Source organism: Periplaneta americana, chromosome 17, assembly GCF_040183065.1.
Source record: "Periplaneta americana isolate PAMFEO1 chromosome 17, P.americana_PAMFEO1_priV1, whole genome shotgun sequence".
In the NCBI taxonomy this organism is placed as follows: domain Eukaryota; kingdom Metazoa; phylum Arthropoda; class Insecta; order Blattodea; family Blattidae; genus Periplaneta; species Periplaneta americana.
This window is the reverse complement of record NC_091133.1, coordinates 137,516,426-137,538,172: the sequence shown is the minus strand read 5'-3', so window position 1 is coordinate 137,538,172 and position 21,747 is coordinate 137,516,426. Positions and strand designations below refer to the sequence as shown.

Here is a 21,747-nt window from a genome sequence, read left to right as displayed (position 1 = left end):
AATGTTATTCTTATAAGTGATGTCAAAAATGGACAAGAAATTACGAATGAAAAGTGAGCAAAAGACAAGAAAACACGAACTCGCAGTGGTCTTTTCTGCCAGTCGTTTCCCACCATATCTATCTCGTAACATAAATAGAGCGTTATTTTTAATTTTAATATGTTCGAATCTGAGTGTTAGTGCACCCCAGTTTTCAAGACGACATTTTTGTAAAAAAAAGAAAGAAAGAAAGAAAGAAAGTGTATGTTATAATCACGTAAATACGGTACAATATGTCTTCATTGTTAAGATGTGGCCGGTTTTGAAATTCCTGGAAATTCGAAGCTGCCCATTCATGTCTCCGCACGTGCTAGCTTCAGTAAATCCGTTATGCACCAGCGGGATAATCAATTTAGAGAGGAGGGAGAAGTATGTGCAGAGAAAAAAATGGAACATTTTAAACAATGAGAATTCCTGTTGAAAGCTGTGACCGCACTGAATACAACTATCTAACAGTCCTCCAAACTGAAAATATTGTGACAACAGACTCAACCTCATATGACGATAAGGTTGCTGATTGGATTTTCAATTCCAATGAGTGGAAGAAAAAAGAAGTGTGTTTGTGACTTTTTTTTTTTTTTTTGTAAAATCGCATGTTATTAATTATTAATGCTATTTCAGATGTAATTAAATGCCATTTCAGTATTACACGTTTTCTCACTTATACAATTTTTTTCTTCAGCCTCCCATAAAAACGTATAAATGAAGTTTTGTGATGTTTAGTGTATTCCTCGAACAGCCTCATTTTTTTTTTCAGTCTTTTCGTGCATGTTTCATCGTTCTCATTTTATTTTCTTAAATAATTTAACGACTATTTGTCCAATTTTAATGTAGCTTGTGTTTTTCTCCTGTTTGTGAAGGCTAAGTGTGCAAAATTTGACAAATAATTAATCAGTCAAAACGTGCAGATCTGTATAGAGAACATACACACATACATACATACTTTCACTTTTATATAGGTTTGTTCCAGCATGACTCAGAATCGATTCTGAACTGCCTGCTTATACGCAATAGCTAAATGTGTGTTCCAACAAGACTTCAATTGATTCATAACCGATTCTGAACTCCCAGTTTGGTGTTCCAAATGCTTTGGAACTCGTTCAAAACGAGTGAAATTGGTTATTTAATAGCAGGAACTGGGAATTCCGTAGGCCTGCTGCCTACGCATGCGCTGATAATTTAATATCAGGTTAGAGTTAAAACACTTTGAGACTGGGCAGGTTAAAATAAAAAAAATAGTTAATCATGAGTGATTTGGAAGTTCATATTGATATATTTTATGACGAATTAAGCTCGGAAGATGAATATAATTTTAATATGAGAAGGAACCAGAAGGCCGGAAAGAACAGTTCAAGAAACATTCCAACAACGTAAAATCCCTAACTAGTTGTGAGAACGTACTCAATTGTCGCATGCGTCGAGTATTAGTTCGTAACGCTTTCTGAACTGCTTGTTAGAACAAATCTTATATTAGGTTGATGCATAAGTTCATACCATTTCTGCAGTGTTAGGAGATGGTTTATTGTTATTTGAAATGTTGTACATACGTCTTAAATTTTGCAGATTTAAAGGAAATTTGTGCTATTAGTGGGCTGAAGAAGGTGGAGTGTCAAGTGGAAAAAAAGAACACTTCCGACATACTCTTCTGTTTGATTTTAATAGAGGAGCAAAGGCATTAGAGACAGCTTGAAACATTTGTGCCATGTGTGGGGAGAAAGGTCTGCAAGAAAATGGTTCCGTTGTTTCAACACAACACTCCCTACTAAAGTTTGTGTCCGTCCATAGAAGATGATGTTCATGCATCTGATGAGATAAAGAAGGCATTGTTTACTACAAATTGCTCCCCAGGAATGTAACCATAACTGCTGGTATTTATTGCCAACAATTCAGATGCCTTGCGACAGCAATTGAAGAAAAACGACTGAGAAGACTGCATCAAGTGCTGCAGCAACACGATAATATATGCCCGCACTCCTCTAACATGACGAAAACAGCTATCCAGGAGCTTAGTTGGGAGGTGAAGCCACATCTCCCATATTTTCCTGATCTTGTGACATTAGATATCCACCTTTTCTGTCCTCTGTGCAGCAATCTTCAATGGAACTCCTTTGATAACAAAGACGCTTGTTAAATACTAACTTCTCTTGACGACTTCTTTAACTCCAGACCAGCAAATTTCTTCAAACATGGAATCGAAAAATTATCTCGGTGTTGGCAGAGCATCATAGATTAATGTAAGAGAATATAATTATTACTGATTAATTTCTTCTCAAAAACTGTTGTCACAGCGAAAATGCGCTACGAACTTTTGCATCAACCCAATATTAGATATTGCCAGGAAGCTTACTCTAAAAAATTGACATTTTCTAGCAACAATGACTGTACATTTGTAAACGGTTTAAAAAACTGGAAAAAAAAGTTATAGACTAGTTCCACGCTCATGAAGATTCTGATTTTCATAGGGAATGGTTTTTAGCAGTAGGCTAAGTAATGTAAATTGTAGAATGAACGTGTCCGGCCAGAGGAACTTCAGATGAAAGAATCTAGGGAACAGTGGCGGCTCATAAACATTTAATGCCTAGTGCCAAAACCAGAGATAAGGAATAAACAGTAATAATAATATTAATAATAATAATAATAATAATAATAATAATAATAATTATTATTATTATTATTATTATTATTATTATTATTATTATTATTATTATTATTACCGTATTATTAAACTCGCCAAAATGTAATACATCTGCATACAAAGTCCAGACAAATTAGAGACACAATGCTGGCTTGTCTGTTAATATATAGTAATGTAGGTCTAACGTAATAGTAGGACGAGTTAAAATAGATAAAATGATTAAAAACTACGCAATTAATGCAATGCAAAAAAATCGGTTAATGAGCCAAGCAGATTATGTTGCACTGTTGTAAAAGTTGTTCCTCCTGAGATTCAAGAGCCTCACAACAAATTAAAAACTTACTTATCGGAGTACACACTTTTTAAATAATATAAGACAGTACAACATCTTATTTCAAGTGGCATCGTTTGGTGCAAAAGAAATGATTACACAAAGTCAATTCTACGCCATCATTTAAAGTTAAAGCATAGGCTTATCATTTAATTGGAAATCTTCTTCCAGCTGAGAGTAAGAGCCTTCAGTTCTTACAAGTATATTTCATTTCAGACGCTGACCAATTGTCTATTAGGTCTAATATAGTATCAATTTTTTTTTACTTTTTTTAGTAGGTTATTTTACGACGCTGTGTCAACATCTTAGGTTATTTAGCATCTGAATAAGATGAAGGTGATAATTGCCAGTGAAATGAGGCCAGGTTCCAGCACCGATAGTTACCCAGCATTTGGTCATATTGGGTTGAGGGAAAATCCCGGAAAAAATCTCAACCAGGTAATGTGCCCCGACCGGAATAGTATCAATCTTAAAAGTAGAGTTGACTGAACATCTCCAGGAAGTATTGCGTAATAATAACAGTTAAATTCATAGTTTTAAAATACAACTTTCAAAATGATTTAGGAGCAAACGACATACAACATACGAAAGCTATTACAAAACTGTATTAGATTTGTCAATATCTAATTCTAAGAAGTGCAGCGAAGCACACAGGTATGGCTAGTGTATAAATAAAAATATGGATTTCTAACTCTCGATGTCTCGGGACAGAGGAAATTTTCAGTGTAAACATTAGTTAATAACTGTCTTATTTTACCATTCCTTTTTACATCATTGATATATAGATAGTCTCTGGAATGAAGATATTTCCTTCATTCTGTGTTGAAAATCTTGAAAAAATGGCAGTATGTACCTTTTTGCACCACTAAGAATTAGTTGCAGTAATAGTAATTGAAATGACACTTTGCTCAGAAAATAAGATACCTGCTCACTTTCCTAGTTGGAATTAAGTGCTTACAATACAGTTTCCAAGTGGAATGTAGAGTAGTCAATAGGAGATTTCGGGGCATGACCTTTAATGTGAAAATAATTTAAAACAATATTTTGTTTTTGCTTACTTGAGTTTCATTTCATTCCTTGAATTGCGATTTGTATTCAAAATATTGCATGTACTGTACGTAGGCAGCAGCTTAACATGCAGGATGGTATTAGGCTATGAAGTCCACTGTTGACACTAGGTGCATGCCTGGGCAGGATCTCGAATAGTCCAGGTATGAAGCATCAGTTCAAATGCTTAAAGAGCACATACCGGCATGAGTGCTTTCAGGGGAAATGAATGATGTGTCAATTCAAATAAGTAATGCATGTGCGTATTTTCACTTTGGACCACAGCTTCTTTGCTAAGTAACTTTCATAAATGCATTATAAGACATAAAACTCTTAGTGATGTGTAGAGGCAAAGATACAATTTAATTATACATGATAAAAGTCCGAAATATAGACTACGCCATTTACTAGAATTGACAAAGGTCTCGCTCCTCCTTTCCCAAAATCTTTGGAATGTGTGAACCCATCTCATTATGGGATGAACACTGCTCAGACTGCTGAGTGGTCCATCTTCATAGACAAACTATATGCAGACCTATTTTGCACACATATGGATCTATACATTCCTTAGTAATCTGAGTGTTATCTAACAAAGAGGTCCTGCTATAATGTTCTGTTTATTTGGAATTTTGAGGACTGCAATAATTTCCTGTTTTAGTTTCGCTAGTTTTGTAATAAGATGTGTGTTTATCACAATTTTTCAATAGTTAGTTGATTACTTGCTTCCGTTCACCACAGCCTAGGCTGCTGTTTTAATTTCATATTGTTCATTTTCAGATGTGTCTAATTTGCAGGTCATTCTTACTTGCTTTTATTTTTTCATTTTCGGGTGGTTATATATTTTTGTCGTACCAATATGTACTATCCATTTCTCTGAAGTTGCAGAGTGCTTGTTAATTTATTTTGGGTTCCTATCACTACAGCATAATGCATCCTCAGGTTGTGGCTAGAGGAGACGGGCTCAGATATGGAGGGTAGCTGTGAATATATTGAATAAGCAGTCATGGACAGCCGATAAGGGGTGGTCCTCCAGCTCAGGGGTTGGGCGAAAGGTTAACAACCCATCACCGTAAAAAAGAGTTGTTACGAAACCCCAACATAAGCCTAGAAATGGGATTGATTCTTTGTTACGACCATAGCAAAGAAATAAGGTTATGATATTTGGTACTTGGAATATCACGAGTCTTTATAGAATGGAGGGGTAACATTAGTAGCAAAAGAACTAACTAGATATAGAATAGACTTTGTGGGAGTATGGTACAGGAAATTAGATTAGATGGGAATAGAATATCACAAATATGAGATTACTTGTTGTATTATGGAGAAGGAAACAGTAATCACCAAATAGGAGCAGGATTCTTTATTCATAAAAGAATAAAATCAGCAGTAAAAAGGTCGAATTTATCAGTGACAGGTTATTAGTACTTAAGGGTAGATGGTGCGAATTGTAATTATAAATGCTCACACCCCTACAGAAGAGAAAGACGACCGTATAAAGGATAGCTTCTATGAGGAATTGGAACACACTTTTGATCAGTTATCTACATATCATATGAAAATTTTATTGGGCGATTTCAATGCTAAAGTAGGATAGGAGAATATTTTTAAACCGACTATTGGAAAAGATAGCCTACACGTAACTAGTAATGACAATGGAGTTAGGTTAGTCATCTTTGCCACATCAGAAAATTTAGTTGTGAAAAGTACAACATGCCCGCATAAGGATATACTTGGACCTCTTCAGATGGACTGACACAACCAAATAGATCACATCTTGATAGATAAACGAAAACATGCAAGTATAGTAGACATTCGATCCTTCAGAGGGGCAGACTGTGATTCTGACCGTAATTTGGTAATTGGAGAATTAAGAGAAAGACTATCAGTAGCCAAGCGAATAGAGCAACAAGTTAACATTAATTAATTCAATATTCTGAAATGAAAGGACGAGGAAACCAAGCAACATTATCAGGTCGATATTTGAAATAGGTTTGCCACTTAAGGAAGTTTCAACAAAGTTGAGGAGGAATTAGATATTAATAGTGTGTGGGAAAATATCAGAGATATCAAAATTGCAGGGGAGCAGAGGATAGGCTATTATGAAACTAAGAAAAAGAAACCATGGTTTGATGAAGATTGTTGCATGGTAATAAAAAGAAGGAAACAAGCGAAATTGAAATTCTTACAGGATTCAGTCCAAGCGAATAAAAATAATTATTTCAATGAAAGAAGGGAAACAACTCGTACACTTAGGAACATAAAGAGAGATTACTTGAACCTGAACAAATACTAAGAATAAAAACATTAGAGATTTATATAAGGGTGTAAAGGAAATGAAGAAAGGGTAAACGTGAACAAGGATGAGAATGGTTACTTGCTTGTGACTCTATTCTGAACAGATGGAAAAACTATTTTGAGCAACTCCAAAAAAGATTGAGCGCATATGACAGAGTCCCGATGCTGCGTTTACACGAGCATGTTTTGTGCATTTCAGACAAGTTTACATGTTAACCGGAAGATATGGAAGAAAGAGAAAAGACACGTCGGAAAGCTGCATGGTAGCTATGCGGCTAGCAGTGCAGTACTGATTGGAATCAACCGGTGACAGTTAGAGGCTGGCGTAGGTTCAAATCCTCCTATCAATTTTTTTAAGCTCATTTCCTTACGATCCTTGTCACTGTTGTATGTGGAATTGGATTGTGATCTGGATACATATCATTAAATAAATTCGCCGTCTCTCGATTACATCGTTGCCCATCTCCATAGCCAAACATAATTAAAATTAGACTTCTTTCCCTTTTGCTCAACATAAGATAGGATTATTTAACGCACTAGATGTCAGATTCAATTCCTTAAATAAGATGTTTCTATATCAATAAACATGATTCCATGGATATAAAGAAAGGACAGTCAAATCAAGTGTTAGATCTACACTTTTCAGTTTTGATTTAGCAACAATAAATTTGTATAGAAGTATCTGAAAACCTCTTAATGAGCATTATTCGAAAATATAAAAATATAATGTGTATTCCATTTACAATAAGAGAGTTGAAGTTACTACTGGTTTAAACCAGAAGTAGAAAAAACTCGGTAATACCAATATCGAGTTTTTAGTATACGGCTATCCCCACACGCAGAGTTTCAAGTCACTGAATCACATGCTTCAAAAGTTATTTAGGTGGTGCAGGACTTTTAACTAACTCCCTATGTATTTAGTAAACAGTTATTCGTATATGATAGGTAAACGATTATGGATAAAAGTATATTGAAATTTAAATATGTCATTGTTTTAAGTTCAAGGCGGTGTTCAAACCCAGTAATCCCTCCCCTCTTGCGTACGCCCCTAGGTTCACTGTTTTTAAATGTTATTGAAACATTCCATTAGAAAACAAAAGACATCGGCTCAATTTTCATAACTAACAGTAAAGAATTAAACATTAACTTTTCGCAAAATATTAAACACATTAACCAAAAACGCCATCTATGAAATGGAAAAGAAAAGTAACGGACTGGAATCGAACTCGCAGTCTTGAGATTTGTTTCTCTATGCAACACCTACCACCTACGCTGAACTTTCACATGTAAGAGTAGAGCTGCTTTGTATCATATTACTAAATGTTGACGGATATCCTAATTAAAAGCAATGTTAGTGATTAAAATGAGTTAATTTAAAGGTCAATGAATTAAATTCAACCATTTGTAATAAAGTTAGGAATGGAGGAAAAGGCTTTAAATAACACAATATTATTTCCCGTATGGTGTGAACTGATCGAGATGGTGTAACGCATGTGCAGATGTGCCCAAAAGATACTTTGAAAATTTTAAGCACTCAATTTGTCCTGGATGGTAGGATTACTAACAGGTCATTGTTTATTAAGAGGACATCTCTATAGGATGTGTTTACACGTAGACCCTACATGTGTGTGCATGTGCGCTCTGGATTTAACAATGAAGTCATCATCCTTCTTGCTTCCCAATATTTTGATGGTAGGTCCACAAATGTCCTAAGAGTTTCACAATTAGCCAGGTGCTCCATCTCCATGTCCTCTTCTCTGGTGCACAGTAAGCATTTAGGTGGTGAATTAGACCCTATATGTTGGGCATGTCATAAGGCTGATGAAACAGCATGTCACATTCTTTGTGACTGTGAAGGTTTAACAAATATACATCTTGATTACACAACTTTTAACACTATATCACTTTGGAAAACGTATTATATATCTTTTACGTGTTAAATTTTATGTTACCTTGTTAACAAATCTACTTTCCAAAATTGAATGACCTTTCACAAATCTCCCTAAAGGACATCATGTCCTTCTTGAGTGGTTTCATGAAGTCAGTCCATGAGGCCCTCTCCATTGATTACATGGGCTCGCTCCTGTCCATGTATAAATATTCTCCTTCCCATTTTATGCAGACTTAAGACTGCCACACGGGCTTTCTCCCATATAAATCTTTTCTTCCCATTTTATGCATGGAACGCTTCACAGTTATTTGTAGTACAGACGGAACTTTCTGAGAACTGTGCCCTCATTTCTGGAGGGAAAGTAATGTTTTCATCTACAGTAGGGTATGTCATTTTGTACTATGTAGTCACAGAAAGCTTCAACTCGTTTGTCATTTGGCATTGTGGAACAGAAATCTTCAGTAAAACTGTCACCTATTTCTTTGGGTTCGAACAGTGGCAAACCAAAAACGCTCTTGAGAAAAATACTAATTTCGCTGTTATTTTCTTTGTTGTTGAATTTTCTTCCACCAACTCTGAGCTAAATGGAATCGATATCCCTTAATATTGGTATTGGACCAAACATTAGGCACACCAATATGAATAGGTTGTTCAAAGTCACAAAAAACATATGTTGGTGAAAACGTTTGTCCGTATTTCAAGCACTCATTCACTGTATGTTTAAGTAATTCGGCATTCGTTTTATCAGAGTGGCGTCATATGATGTCAGTGTAGATACGTCTGCTTTCATCAACTCTCTGTAAAATGTTTATAGGCCACTCACATGGATCATGGATGGACTTTTTTTTCACAGAGTTACTTAACTTCTGTCTGTTCAGTACACTTTCATTGATTTTGTCATGGTTATGTAGTGGAAAACTGTCTATCACTTTCTTTTTTTCCACTTACCTTTTCGAAATACATTTATCATTACAACAAGTCCATATTTCAGTTCCATCTGCGAGACATTTTTGAAAACTGAATTTGAAACCTGAAATCATTAACAGATTTCTTCCACGTTGACTAAACATAACACTGTCTGTCATGATAGGGTTCATTTTTCCGTTGTACCACAAACTCACTGATGAGTGGCTCAACAAGATCCACGACCTTCGAAGGGAAGGAGGCTGGAGCGAGTTCATAAACAGTTTAGGACGCCTCAGGAAGGTAAACAACTTCCGCGTGAGAGCGACTTCAATTATATTTCCTTTCTTACCACCCCGATCTGGAGCAACTTCGTTAGCAGCCCTTCTTGAAGGGGTCAGGGTTGCTGGGAGGATAGCACAAACGATCCTGAAGGATTGAGTGCTAGGGTCATTGATTGAATCCCCTGTTAACAATACAAAGTGCTCATTCTTTTTTGGAGTGACTGTACATAGGCCAAATAGAAATGATTGGAACGATATCCAAATACAAACTGCTGAGCCATTTATACCCAAACCCATACTTTCTGAAGTCGAAATTGCAATAGAAAATCTGAAAAAGTACAAGTCTATAGGTATCGAACAAATTCCATCAGAATTAATATAAGGGGATGGAAACGCACTATCTAGTGAAACTTATAAGCTTGTATTTGCTATATGGGAAAAGGAAATTGTATCAGAACAATGAAAGGAGTTCATAATTGTACCTATCTTCAAGTAGAGAGAAAACACTAACTGTAGTAACTTTCGAGGAATATCACTTTTATTGAAGTCATACAAAATTTTGTCCAATATTCTTTTGTGAAGATTAACTCTTTATGTAGATGAAATTACTGTGGATCATCAATGTGGTTTTAGGTGTAAGATTGACTACTCATCAGATGTTTTGTATTCGATAGATATTGGAGAAAAAATGGGAGTATAAGGGCTCAGTACATGTTATTCATAGATTTCAAAAAGGCATATGACTCGGTTAACCCTCCTGCTACCAATGTTTATTACAACTCACTAATACCAAGGAGGGTAATACAATTACCCCATCAAAATTATAAACCAATCTTTGTTAAGAATTTGGAATATTTAACAATTTATGTATTAATGACTGTAGACCTCCAGAATATGTAAAATATAAAATAATCGTCCTATTTTTAAAAATACAGGGTAATTAAAAAGTCCCGTGTCATATTGCTGAAAATATATACCAAAATTTAAAAACTTTAGATATGTTACTGGTGACACTATAAGATAACATACCGATATACAGTAAATTTAAATTTGCCCCACTTCCATTTCAAGAGAAACTCCTATATAGTTTTGATATAGCTATAAGCTACGAGTAAACAACACAGCTATAAGCTATGAATGTCATAGTACTATAACATATATTGGAAATCATTTCAGTTATTTGTTGAAATTTAAATATTGGAATACAATCTACACAACCATAAACATCTTCTAAAGATTTGTTTATAATAAAGTAAAATTGTAAAAAATCTATAAAAACTTCTAAAAATAAATAAATAAACATATAAATCCAATTAAAATAAAATTTAGTTCTTTGTTGAAATACAAATATTCGAACACCACCTATGCTACAATGGAAAACTCGAAAAAGAGAGTCTACTAAATTACTTTTAACAAAATCGCTTTTAGAATAACCACAACACGCAGGAACAAAAAAAAAAAAAATTGGAAACCAAAGGTCATGATAATATAAATAAATATCAATAATGGCATAAATAACACGAAATAAAATAATTTGGAACCAGACAAACTCATAAATGAAGAAAATTAAGCTACAGATTGAATTTAATATCTTGGAATTTTCATGACAAAGACTACCAAGGGGGCTAACAAAATCACCTCACATGAATTAAGCGAATTACTTCTTAAAGTAGATAAATAATGTTATTCTTATTTCAAAATGTTAGTAGACATATAACGGACAAATACATGGAATTTATAAAAGAAACTTGTGGCTTGTGCAGCAAATGCTGCTACAGACTAAGTTCATTAGACATTCAAATAAAAATTTTTCAGATTTATTTTCAATGAAGAATACTTGACATTTTGATAATTATTTGCTTCCATAATAATGAAACATACTCCCTCTGAATGGATTTTTTAGGCCACATACTTTTTTTTAACCTATCCACCTTAAGTTTTTGAGTTTCAGTGCGGAAACGCAAGTATCAATGTTAGGACGATAGCAATAGCTGTTTCAGGTCATTGTGGATTGTAGGCGAAAGTTAAAAAAAATGTCAGGTTTGCTAAGTTTTCGAACAATAGCATTTTGCTGCATGTAGAACTTGAAATGTAGAGCGTAAAATCATTTTATTCTACTAAGATCATGCTGAAACGATCTGGAGACTACAAAATTTTCTAGGCCTCTTATTTTATTAGTAAGTAATACCTTTGGTCTTTCCTTAGGAACTGTATTTTTTGCGCTCTCTAGAGCCAATACTGAAGAAAATGACACATATCAATATCTACACCAAACCGCCAATAAGTATATGAAAAAGACCCAACCCCACTTGATTAAGAACTATAAAAATATTTGATTTTTAAAAACAATATTATTATCTTACGTAAATTTTGTAGTTATATATAGCCGCCACTCAGTAAATTACAGAAATGAAGATTTAAATTAAGATATTCTCTACATTTACTTACATAACCTCAAAACTTTTCACTTTCATGTTATCAATATAGCATTAATATTATGTATAATTAATGAAAAATAGATGCATCATGACATTAACCATAATAATATGTAATTTCTAAAATGGTAATAATGTCATCAAACCACCTCACGTTCCGTAGATTTGAATATCCAATACACAGCTGTACTCACAAAATTATACACTGCAGAATGAGACCTGTAAATTATTTTTAATAACAAATTGAATTTGAGCTCTAAATATGTCGGCAATCCTGCAGGCCTTCGTGTAATAGCCTATTGTTTATTGTAGTGTGTGTTTTGTTTTGTTCTGAAATTCAATCAAGTCAGCCGTGATTCAATAAAATTAGTTCTCAAAACTGACAACAGATGGATTTTGGAAAATAGGAAAATTATGTAGGAAAATTGACATTTCACTGAAAACTACTATTTTTCCGAAAAACTTTGAATGCCAGGCATGAAAATGAGGGGTCACTCATTAAAATCTGTTCAGCCATTTTCCCGTAATGTCCATTACCAGTTCAAATTATATATATATATATATATATATATATATAGATGTGGACAAAAATGGAAACAGTAGGTACTAAAAAATCATCAGTGGGGTAATCCTTTTACTCCCCTTGGTAGCAGGAGGGTTAAGAGAGAAGTTTTATATAATATCTTTATTGAGTTTGGTATTCCCAAGAAACTAGTTCGATTAATTAAAATGCGTTTCAGTGAAACATACAGCAGTGTCTGTACAAGCCAGTTTCTGTCTGATGCTTTTCCGATTCACTGTGGGCTAAAGCAAGGAGATGCACTATCACCTTTACTTTTTAACTTTGTTCTAGAATATGCCATTAGAAGAGTCCAGGAAAACACACAGGGTTTGGAATAGAAAGAGTTACGTCAGCTGCTTGTTTATGAGGATGACTTGAATATGTTAGGAGAAAATTCACAAACAATTAGGGAAAACACGGGAATTTTACTTCAAGCAAGTAAAGAGATAGGTTTGGAAGTAAATCCCGAGATGGAAATCAAAGAGATGGAAAAATTCAAATATCTTGGAGCAACAGTAACAAATATAAATGACACTCGGGAGGAAATTAAACGCATAATAAATATGGGAAATGCCTGTTATTATTTGGTTGAGAAGCTTTTGTCATCTAGTCTGCTGTCAAAAAATCTGAAAGTTAGAATTTATAAAACAGTTACATTACCGGTTGTGAAACTTGAACTCTCACTTTGCGAGAGGAACAGAGGTTAAGGGTGTTTGAAAATAAGATGCTTAGGAAAATATTTGGGGCTAAGAGGGATGCAGTTACCAGGAGAATGTAGAAAGTTACACAATGCAGAATGGCACGCATTGTATTCTTCACCTGACATAATTAGGAACATTCAATCCACATGTTTGGGATGGGCGGGGTAAGTAGCATGTATGGGTGAATCCAGAAATGCATATAGAGTGTTAGTTGGAAGGCCAGAGGGGAAAAAAGACCTTTGGGGACATAGATGGGAGGATAATATTAAAATGGATTTGAAGCTATCTTTTTGCCAACTCACTTCAAATTCCTCATAATTTACACAGTTTATTAAATATTTTCGTTGCGTTTTTTTATCTGATCCAATTAAAACTGAGATATGCAATAACTTCACAAATGTACACAAGGCACACATTAAGTAATCAATTACATGTTAGGTAAGGTTTGGTTTGATTTGGTTCGTTTAAACTTTTACTGTGCCTTACATATAGGTTTTATGGTTCGTAGATATAGCCTATAGATAGCGAGTTTTTGAAAGGTCGAGGATCAGTGATACGTTAAATTTGGTTTGTTGGCTTTTGCTATGTCTTGCATATTTATGCTGTTGGTAGGTTGTAAGTAGATAGGTAGGTAGATAGAGAGTTTTCGAAAGGTCGAGGATCAGTGACAGATTAGGTATGGTTTGTTCAGGCTTTTGGTATGTGTTAGTGGAAGTGAATGATATAGTTGATATGGAAAGCAAGTTGTTATTGCTTCATTGAATAACATAAAGTGCTGGTGTCGGGGCAGCCTCTACATTGTAATAATGCAAGAACGGCATACGTACTAACACGGTATTCTAAATCATTTCAAAACGTGTTACATGAGATTTTATATTTCCAAGTTTCACTCTAAATTTTAAGACTGATTTAACGACAAGATCGCTGTTTGTGTCTAGCTTAGTTCATTTAACATGCAAATGTACCATCTTTCAAAGGATCAGATTGAAATAGCAATTCAATTACAACAGTCTGATGATATAACATATTATGAATACGTCCCCGAGTGCAGAAGGCTGGTAATGCATCAAATCGTAAGACTACTCCTTGACAGATATGGTTTGGCAGGCGAACTCAACTTCATATATGTATGTTGAGAAGGTTGTCAGGGAATATATCTCATGCTATTGGTGAAGCGAATTTAGTTTTCCTGATGATAATGCACATGTACATCGATCTGAAACAGTTGTGGAAGCTCTGGAAATCCTTCAAATCAATTCTCTTGCACTTCCACCGCGTTTTCCAGACCTAAATGCAGTTGAGAATGTTTGAGAGGTGACTTGTCAACCATCATCGACATGCTACTACCATCACAATAGGGAATATGAATTGTTATTACAATTGTAATATACCTATTCACTTGTGAGTAGTTTATTTTGTTTTATTTCTGTCGTGAGTTAGACACTCATGTAGCTTGGCATGGGTGGGAATCACTTGTGGGCTGATTACCTGGTTTTGATCCATCTGTCTTACCTCGACAAAATACATTCTACTCATTACCAATTCCACCTGCTCAAAATAATCTTGCATTTGATACAGCATCGTTAAATAAATAATAAAAAAACTTGTTGGTCAGATGTGATATTTGCTGTGTTACAGAATCTTTAAAATATTTAAAACAGGAAAAATAGTTTTCTAGTATGTACATTAGTTTTATGTCTGAAATGACCATCTTACCTTTCTGCATGGCTTGGGACTAATTTCGAATGAGGCTTTGAATTGTCTTCTTTGTGCTGATGTCAGGATTGTTCTGGGCCTCTTCGGACCCCGCCTTCCATCTCTGGGTCTGCTGTTCTCATCTATCAAGTCATCAGCTGTACAGTAAAAAAAATATATAGTGCACACATGCATGCATGCATACATACAAAAAAAGACAAACAAAATATATAATCTGATATGGGGAGGCTTTTTAACATAGAAGATCATAAATCTACAAATTCTCAATAAGCTGTGGCACTGAAGTTTTATATTTTATTGAAAGTTAGACTATAAGTAGGTATTAAATAGCAAAATATTTTCGCTGGAGCATAGTTGTTTTGAAGTAGTGAGGGCAAAAATGTGCGTTGTGTAGTAGGCTGTGTGTCAAGAAAAGTTTGCTACATATTCAGCAAAATTAATGTATTTACGCATCTAATGGATTATTGTGAAGCAATTTTGATTGTGGATAAAAACGCGTATATTGAACTAGTATCACAATAAAATGTGTTGCATTTTTAAAACTGGAGATATTATCCATCAGTAACTTAATTTATGTACATTACACTTCATGTTAACTCGGAGGGACATAAAACTTGTTGGCAAAGTAGTAACTTAATTTAAATTGGCAGAAATGTTTGTCACATATTTCATAATATAAATATAAATTTTCTGCTCGTTTTTAAAATTCTCAATGTATGTATACACAAATAAATGAACAAATGACATTGAGGGCACGTTTTTAATCACAGAATAGGTCCTGTCTGCAAGTAAAAAGGCAGCTAAGATGTTACATTTTATGAGAAACATCCAACAATGAAATTTGGATTTTCAAAATTTGCAGAATTGTGTCTAAAACACTGCATTCTAGCACGAGCTAGGGAACTCATTCTGTGTATGTGTGTGTGTATATTATTCATCAAAATATAAACCACGTGGTTCAATGTGCAAATCTACTTAAGGGTTGGCCTCGGTTGCATAGTAGGTATAGCGCTGGCCTTCTGTGCTCGAGGTTGCGGGTTCGATCCTGGCCCAGGTCGATGGCATTTAAGTGCTCATGTCAGTAGATTCACTGGCATGTAAAAACTCCTGCGGGACAAAATTCCAGCACGTCATTGATGCTGATATAACCTCTGCAGTTACGAGCATCGTTAAATAAACCATAATTTTAATAATTTTCTTTTTTTACCCAAGGAATTTAATGCCAGTAATATGCTTAAGCAAACTGTTTGTGTAGTAATCTGTGAAACATGTGCTCTGTCACACTGCAACAGCTGAACCACTATTGGAAAAGCTGGAATTTATCACTAACAGTGGATAACAACTGATCATTCAACACTAGTTTCATCTTTGTAAGAATTTCTTGATAACTTGATTGACAAATGGATTACCTTGCGGCACACAGTTTCATTGCACATCAGGCTTGTTTATAACTCTATGCAAAGAAAATTTAAACGAACATGAATGTATTGTTTTAGTAGATTTTGCAGATAATTACTCATTTATTGTTCAAGATACAGTATAAGGTTATCATTGGGCCAATGATTAGGTTACATTCCATCCTATTGTAGTGTATATACCAACCTGAAACTCTATCTCAAACAAAATGTCCAGCTTTATGCATTATTAGTGATTGCATGTCACACATCACAACTACATTTTATTCCTTTCAGAAAGTTTTAATAAATTACGATACATTAAAACAATTCACAACAATAAAAAAAAAAAACATTTACTTCAGTGATGGAGCTGCATCACAGTACAAAAACATTTTGCCAATGTGGTGAATCTTAAAAATGATTTTCAGATTGAAGCATGGAATTTCTTTGTCACCATCATGACACAAATCCATTTGATGATCTAAGTGGCACATGAAAGCAGCTTGCAGGCAAAGCATTCAAAGGCCACATGGTAAACTGAATTGCAGTAGATCTGTTTAATTTTGCTGACAAAAATATTCCAGGCATAAAATACTTAGATCACTAGCCAGAAGTATCAGAAACTGAAGAAGAGGTCAAAGAACATTTCAGCAATTGCTTGAAAATTCCACACACAAAGGAAAATCACAATTTCATTCGAAAACATACAAGTTCCTGGCATCTTTTGAAACAGTAGGTTTCACTTCATCAGAACATGTTCACACATATAAGTGAAAAGATTGCCTTATACAGTTATGTTGTTTGCGACTATGAAGGAAAGTGGGGGATAGAAAAAAAAACAATAATCACAGTGAATGCCTTATAAAGTTTATACAGTCTGCTAGAACTTCGAACTTCTTTCACTGGTTTCAGAAGGAAGATAGGCCTACCTGTTGGATCAAAACAGAGACTTGACTGCAGTTATAGAACCTCCCAAAACAATAGCTGAGGTCAGTATGGTTTCTGTGAAAACGCAATACTGACTGCTGATGTGACAAAACATTTCCATACAAAATATGTTGTTTGGGTGGTTAGTGAATAGTTATCAAGCATATCAATTATTGAAAATATGGTTTGAACTGTAATAAAATGTGTTAGTTTTAAAGTATTGTTTACTATTTTCAATGATTTATTTGATTTGTGTTCAAAGTGAATACAGACAAACATAAAAGAAAACAAAAACACGAAATTTTTAACTTTTATGGTCAAAGTATTGATAAATCTCCATTATAAGCGTCATTTAATTTTCTCTGTTCCAACTAATGTAATGGCACTTTACGTTAGAGTGCATTTTGAAAGTAAAAACTTGATCAATTTTATTTTTCTACAGCAGAAATTGAAATCAGCAATCAATGTTTTGTGTTCGAGTGACAGATCTGTATTTGAAGTGCAAGTGCTGTTAGTTTTTTTTAGATCTAGTACCTATTTCAGTTCTAGGACTATATTATTTTTAGCAATACATTGTGACTAAATTGCAAGCAGGAATAAACACATTTCTTACAAATTTCAGTCTACCTCTGTTAAAAAAACTATTGCTATGGTATTTGAGGCAAAATATTTTAAACCTATTTTTAAGCACCCATAGTTCCTTTGTCTTTCAGACAGATCTGAAAGAAGTTTGGCACTCCATTTAGGATTGACCCACTAGGAATAGTGCCATTATGGATAAGGTTTATTTCACATTGAGATATATTTTTAGGATCAGGCCTACGTTATGCAAGTAGTATACAGCAATTACACTGAGTTCTTTTTTAAAAATATTGAAACTAAATTTTATATTGCAATTAAACATTCCAGTAACTGACAAGATAGTGTTTTATTGACTTCATAAAGACAGCGAAGAGATGTTTTAAAGAATAATATCCATTAATGCTCAGTTACTCTTGAACATAGAGGTGTGTACGTAGCAGTTTTTATGTAGTTAGACATATGGGCCTATATTGGGTAGAGATCACAATGTGGAGGAAAATAATTAACATTGGGTGGGAAAGAAAAATGAAAGTTTGAAGGAATTATGAAATAGTTAAAAATTAACATAGGAATAAGAGTTGGAACTGAAGTTATTGAAGACCTTCTTCAGAAAGATTGTCTTAGGCTGGCAGCATACTGCATCGAACATTCTGTCTCGGACCAGACAATTTCATCTCAGACCATTTGATACCGTTTTGATCTGTCTAGGACTGTCTCAAATAGAATTTTGCCACGGTGTACATAGTTGGTTTTCTCATGCACTGCTACTCTCAGTTGTGACGTGATGGTAACTGAAGAAATGATCTGTATTGTTATGTGCTTAGAAGAAGAAAATCACATAAATAAAAGTTGTTCGATTCATCCTCCGAACCAAGTCTTTACTTCCAACATGATTTTGTGCACGTCGGTTAAAAGCGTATTTTCACATTATAATATGTTAATCACCTTACAGAAAATGTGTACAATTAACAAAATCAGAAAACATTCTGCCACTGACAATGAATGTTCAATTACTTCATCTTCTTGGGAACATAAAATTTCCAAATTAAAGGATGCGTTTCTGTTTCACCTTTTGCCAAATAATACATTTTCAAAGCGTGCAACACTTTAACAAAGCGTTCAACAGGTAATTGAAGGGACAACCCTCGAACTACTGGAATATGACACAAAATCTGAAAGTAGACCATTGAGCAAATTCACAGAACGATCTAAGTTCCTAGACATTCTTACATGACGACGAGAAGTCGGAATATGTTTTCAAGACTAATGCCTCAACATCATATACTTAAGGAATTTAAAACCAAATTTGGCACAATTATGCAGCACGTGGCTTTCATTTTCCTGAACACTGAATTGTATTTACCATAGTTAACAGATGTATTGTCAGCCGAATAAGCTTGTTACTTAAACTAAGTCCATTTTCTGCAATAATAGATATAATTTTATTTGAAATGTCCTCAGCACTCTCATTACTGTCTTCATAGAAGTCTAGAATATCGGTACGTTTTCCATGTGTTACAGAAAAATGTCACCACTGATGAAAAATGCTTATTGTTACCTTTGTTTGATGCATCTCAACCAATTGAGAATGGGGTATTTTTTAAGTCGTTCAGAAGCCTTTCCTGTGAGAATGGTAAAACAAAGCTTTTAACTAGGACTTCACTTTTGGTTCGCGTACAACTTATTTTTTTCGCTACAAAAGTTATTGAAAACGCGAGTAAAGTTTATTGTCACAATCTTGTGAATAGTAGAAGTGATAATGTTTTACACCATGAAATGTTAAAGCTAACTTAGTTGCTGTATCTCTATCATGTTCAACTGAATATCGTGGGGGCATAAATTTCAGAACAGAATTTTTCCTACTTTGTAATCTGTAATGTTCTTTGTGCCTCTCAGATTTCCAAATGCTTATTAACAGTTTTAACGCCATCATACTTCACTGTAAATGAAACATTGGACACTTTACACCTGCAAGAAAGTTCATCCTCTCCTTTTTCGAGCCAGTCCTTGTACTTATCATTTGTCAACCATTCATTACGAAAAGAGCTTAACTATCTCTCTGCCGGATTCATATTGAACACAAGACAATTACTAAAAAAACTCGCACAAATTCCCGCACTTCGCATAACAGACTGCACTGCATTATAAAGCTGTAAGAATTGACTTGTGAAGGATCAAGTGATTATTGAGTTTTAAATTTGAAATTATCTCATTACTACTCATTCAGGTTTCGTTAAAATACTGCTGGAAAGCTTTATTAATGACAAAAGTTAATTGAAAATATATTATAATATATATTTCTGAAATATATTATAATAATATCAAAAGTATCTGTTTTAATCTTGTATTTATGTCATCTTTCATTGTTGGTGATTGTTCCCGTAGTGTGTGATTGGCGAAAAGAGAAGCGCGTTGAAACTTCAACACTATCACAGATGCTTACTTTTAACCCTTTGCGGCATAGTGGTTATTCAGAAGAACCACCGTTTTCTTTGTTTCTAAATTGTATGGCATAGATATTCCAGCAAGGAACCACATCTTGAGTATACATAGAGGTGTCATCTGTGTTTTGAAATTGTGTGCAGAGTTAGAATGTTGAAAAAAAATTGATTTAAGCTTTGGTATGATCCATGATATGAAAAACACAAAAAATTAATTTGTACTTCAAAGGGTTAAAGTTATCTTGCGTCGTTGTAAGCCTGACATAGATATTCACTCTTAAAGTTTTTTGATGGATAGTGAATTTTCACTACACCATTGCTAATTATCAACATTTCAAACGCAATTTCCCCGGGGAAAGGTTTCCTGTCGGCCGGAGGTGGATTCATAAAACCAGGCACTGCGAGTGGCACCTGGAGATCTGGCAGCCGTAGGCATTCATAAATCACTTCACAGCTAGAATATGGAAGATGTTAAAAAATCTTAATAATACTACAAAGTCTTAATTCATAGTCACAGTCTAGTTTAAATGTATATAGAAGGGTTTTACAGTATAGAACTAGTGCAACAGAAGAGGTTAGTATCAATACTTATATAATACAAGACAGAAATATTCATGCAGCGTTGTCAAATGTCATAAATTCACCTACAGAATATAGAAGCCTTGAGAAATTAGGTAGGCCTACTTTTTTAATTTGACCCTAAATCTTATGTTTTGAGTTGATTTTTATGCCCATAGGGGGCTATTAAAAATGTTTACTGCCATAAAATGCACTCCTTTTTGATAGCACAGTAGACTTGCCGAAGAAGTATGAAAGTTTTTTTTTTTTTTGTCGAATTTTATACTTTGAACTGTTGAGTTGGTTAGAAAGTTTTCACGATTACATAGGGGGAAGTTTATTAATGAAAATTATTTTATTTACAAACTGCTCCCCATCGAGGGTAGTCCTTACGGGCTCAGTATATCAAAAAAAAAAAATATATATATATATATATATATATATATATATATATATATATATATATATAGTCATGTAAATATAAGTAATGAATTTGGAGAGGAATAAAGAAAAGGGCATGAAAAATGACAATTGCATTAATGTGGCACCATGTGATTAATTAGGATTTGACAGGATTTTTGTAACACTGTTATCACAACGTCCTCCCTCAGAGATGTAGGCAGAGCAAATTGCCGTCGAAATTCTTCGAAAAAAGCTGGGATAGTTCCTCGAACATCTATGAGCAAGCTGAATACTGACAAGCCATGGGCATTATTTGTAGTTTTTTTTTAATAATCCTACACAATTCCCTATATTTGACACCTAATATCATTCTAATTAGGCCTACTCTTTTTTTGTAGTAGGAATAAACAGTTTTTATCTGAATATTAATCCAAAACTCATCATCGAGTGGAAATATGCAGAGTAAGCTTACTCGTATATCTATAATCTTGAATCCTTCCATGCACGATCCCAACTGTAATATCTTATATCAATATTACGAACACTTCCTTTACAATCTATATAACGGAAGGGATTAAAGTTATGTAAATCTTCAAAGTTA

The 21,747-nt window shown here is 34.2% G+C and overlaps 1 protein-coding gene and 1 long non-coding RNA gene across 3 annotated transcripts in view; one reads left to right on the top strand and one right to left on the bottom strand.

Annotated features, from left to right (window-relative positions):
• The window catches only part of LOC138692996 (uncharacterized), a 187,210-nt gene that overhangs the window by 27,048 nt on the left and 138,415 nt on the right, over nucleotides 1–21,747 (top strand). The window lies entirely within an intron of this gene.
• The window catches only part of LOC138692994 (LIM homeobox transcription factor 1-beta-like), a 154,899-nt gene that overhangs the window by 68,778 nt on the left and 64,374 nt on the right, over nucleotides 1–21,747 (bottom strand). For both annotated transcript variants that reach the window (XM_069816478.1, XM_069816477.1), the window contains one exon: nucleotides 14,840–14,976. In XM_069816478.1, coding sequence (XP_069672579.1) covers nucleotides 14,840–14,976 — 137 coding nt within the window. The remainder of the gene's footprint in view (nucleotides 1–14,839; nucleotides 14,977–21,747) is intronic.